The sequence below is a fragment of the Citrus clementina genome, unplaced genomic scaffold (genome assembly GCF_000493195.1).
Source record: "Citrus clementina cultivar Clemenules unplaced genomic scaffold, Citrus_clementina_v1.0 scaffold_7, whole genome shotgun sequence".
In the NCBI taxonomy this organism is placed as follows: Eukaryota; Viridiplantae; Streptophyta; class Magnoliopsida; order Sapindales; family Rutaceae; genus Citrus; species Citrus x clementina.
The window spans coordinates 5,763,472-5,766,868 of NW_006262075.1; the positions used below are offsets into that span (position 1 = coordinate 5,763,472).

Below are 3,397 nucleotides of genomic sequence, written 5' to 3' on the forward strand. Positions count from 1 at the left end.
GGATAATACCATCAAACCAGCATAAAATAATAATAGAAAAATTTGTCGACATTTTGGTCAACTCCACAGAATAACTAACCTAAGGAAATTAGTAAAGTTGATAACCTACTAAACTATCACAACAAAAAATTAAATATTGTTCTCAGCAGGAACCATAAACTCATACTGGTTCCATCAATATCAAATGGCAACAAACGAGTTGATCTCTGTTGACACACCCATCTCCATTCTAATTATAATCCACAAATGGCAATAAAGAGTAGAAGAAAAAAAAAATTGAGAAAGAAAAAAGAACATTTGAATTCTACAACTCTATTCACATAAACAAATCCAGTTTCAGTTTTGTATGTTGATACATCTAAGACAGACCTCTGCACAACTCGCTGCAGGCAAATTGCATCAGCAAATAGCAGATCACTTTCTTCTTTGAATGATCCATCTACTGTTTTCCATGCTTATCAGCCTAAAATTCAGTGTCGAAGCAAGCTAACATGATCTTGGAAACCATGGACCTTGCAAATGGGATATAGCTCAAGCTATACCTATATTGTACAGAGACAATTAGAAGAACACAAGAAGTAAGCAAATCGGGATGCAATAATGTACATGTGAGGAATCAATAAAATGGACAACAGGACAAGGACTATCATTTTCCATATCCATATAAGTGGAATCAATTCTTTTACAAGCAACACACATCTAATAGTGATTCAATAAAGCAGTACAGACAAAACAAGTGATTCTAAAGAATGGTCCGGCTACGGTGCAACTGTGGTACCGTGCCACAGTTGCATCCAGCCGTTGGATTCACTTAGATGGGTGGGTCTATTGGGATCCAACGGCTGGGTGCAACTGTGGTACGATACCACAGTTGCACCACAGTTTTTCCCTCTAAAGAATTACAGCATAAAACAGAACCTTCAATTCCCTAGACAATGAAAACTGTACCATGAAACAGAAACATTAGTTATAGCCAGAGCATTAAGGTTAATATATTTTAGTCCATTGTAGATACACATAAATATACATAAATAGTGTATATCACTATGGGAATAGCATGAGTAATATGAAAGATGAATCATTCAAAGTGAATTAATCTAAAGGTCGACAAGTTGTTGCAATTTGTATAAGATAAAAGGGTACACACACCCCTTTAAGAATGATCATTTCAAAATTTCAACAAATCAACTAATTTATGAATGATGTTTGCATTGTGGACTACAGGGGCATGAATTCATCAGTCAAATTTGCATGTTAAAATGCTAAAGAATGAAACATAATCATTTCAATTCGTGTAAGGTCTAAAATTTTGTATTAGTGGATGAGACTAAGAAGCAGATGTGCAAATGAAAGAGTACAAAAGTGATAAGGTATACCAAATTAGTGCTCCGAACTCTAAAATCAGCGCCAAAAGTGTTAATAACTTGTTATGAACCTGCTCAATGCAATCAATGAAAGATCAAATTAAATCCCCAACTGATGTTATTGCTCAGTCTAAAGATATATTCCGTACATTGGAATTTAATTATTTAAAAAAAAAAGAAAGGAAGAGAAACAACAAGAAGATTGCAACTTACATAGAGAGCAGAAAACAGGGCAATAATCATACTTGCAATATATATAGCTGTTGCGTAAATACGAGCAGGATCAAGCATCATTGTCACTTGTCGTTTTGGGCCTATGAGGAATGCTGTGCTGCCATTAAAAAGAACAGGGGGAAAAAACCAGCTTAACGTCCGAAAGAAAGGCTGGATAGCAGGACAAATTATGAAAAGTACCACAACGTTTTCCAGTGACTTGAGAAATTATAACAGATTTTGTGAATGAAAATGCCTGACTAAATGAGGAAAGAAACAAGCATTTTGAACCAGTTTCACAAAATATAACTTACCATGTTATTTTAACTCGAAGAAACTAATTTACTAAAAGAACAATTTTACTTAGAGAAATGCAAGAAGGAGAAGAAAGTTATCATAAGAAAGTTAATACATAGTAAAGATGGTAAAGTGACGACAACAGGAAAGGAAGACTAAATACAGATAAGACAGAAATAAGATTTCTAAACACCCAGATTGTAGCATCCTAGGATGTTAAAATACAGCATTGGCCACTCAAATCAGAAATGTACTATTTGCAAGGATTCCTATTCTGGAAACATAGAAAAAAAAAGAAAATTTCATTCACCTCTGCATATTTTCAATGTAAACTGCCACCAAGATGGCATAACACATACCCACATGTGCAGACATTTTTTGGTTAGCCCTATCACCATAGACAATATAATACCAGAATTCAGACACAAACCTTCCGAGTGAAAGCAAATTCCCAAATGTGAATGTGATTCCGAACTTGATTGGATTAAAGAAAACAAGTAATGACTGCCATGAAAAAGGAAAAGATCAAAATAGTCAGTAATATTAAAAGCCGCCAGATTTATTCAAGCCAAGACCAGTAAGAAACTAGTAACCTAACAAATCAAAATATAAAATCATGTTAACTCTACCTCCATGGTGAAATATTTACATCTGAAAATTCATATTTATCTTGTAATCCATAGGAATGGAAGATGGTTAACAAACCAATTGAGTCAGTCAGATACGTTAAAAAGGGTGTCCAAAGTATGCACTTAGCCATTAAGACATGTGGGCTGTGGCTAAAATTTCATAAACATGTCAAAGTACTGTGGCTGAACACTCAAGGACATGAATCAATGTCCAGGATAATAAAGTCGGCGTTGGTTTTCTTGAAAGCACCTAATGGAAAATCCTAACTCGCCCCCCTCCCCTCCACCCCCCCCCCCCCCCGTTCAAGTACTGTCTGGAGGATTCAATTTCAGCTGAAAATGATTTGGTTCGTTTTCCACAGGGAGGTAAGCTAAAATTTATTTTCAAATGTTTGATTTATACTGCAACTTGAGTCATCATTTTACCTTAAGAACTTGGGATGGGTTGTTTAGAAGTAGTGTTTGCTGGTATGTTGACGAAAATTGCAGGGATACATAGTTTGTCGGATGGAGCAGAAGTTTGTGTTGGGGTGGGTTTGAATGTTGTCGACGTATGTCGGGATCAAGTTGGGTCGCGTCAGTGCGCCTTTGCATGTCTGGTTACAGGTTTGGTCCAGTGCTATTGTGGTGAAAGGGTGCCCAACTAAGGCGGGCTATACTTACAGTGTCCCAATAAAAGTGAGGCTGGGATGGATTAACTACATATGATGGCATGTGTTTTTTGCCTTGAAAATGCTTCAAGAGGAATGGCAAGAAGTGTATATCCAGGGGACTGATCTGAAAGTGTCGGGGGGGCCGAGGTAATTCGGGGCATTTGTCGAGTCTGACAATTTTGGCCCCATGAGCGGTGTGTAAACCATATTCTCTTCTTACGGCTTGGAATAATTTTGTTTC

The 3,397-nt window shown here is 36.6% G+C and overlaps 1 protein-coding gene across 1 annotated transcript in view; it reads right to left on the reverse strand.

The window, feature by feature from the left end:
* Positions 1 to 223: 223 nt before the first annotated feature.
* LOC18037827 (vesicle transport protein SFT2B) overlaps positions 224 to 3,397 on the reverse strand; it is a 4,484-nt gene continuing 1,310 nt past the window's right edge. The window contains exons 3-6 of the mRNA XM_006426334.2: positions 2,305 to 2,378; positions 1,578 to 1,695; positions 1,377 to 1,435; positions 224 to 542 (exon numbers count right to left, since the gene is read on the reverse strand). Of these exons, the coding sequence (XP_006426397.2) occupies positions 464 to 542; positions 1,377 to 1,435; positions 1,578 to 1,695; positions 2,305 to 2,378 (330 nt within the window). The 3' untranslated portion in view covers positions 224 to 463. The remainder of the gene's footprint in view (positions 543 to 1,376; positions 1,436 to 1,577; positions 1,696 to 2,304; positions 2,379 to 3,397) is intronic.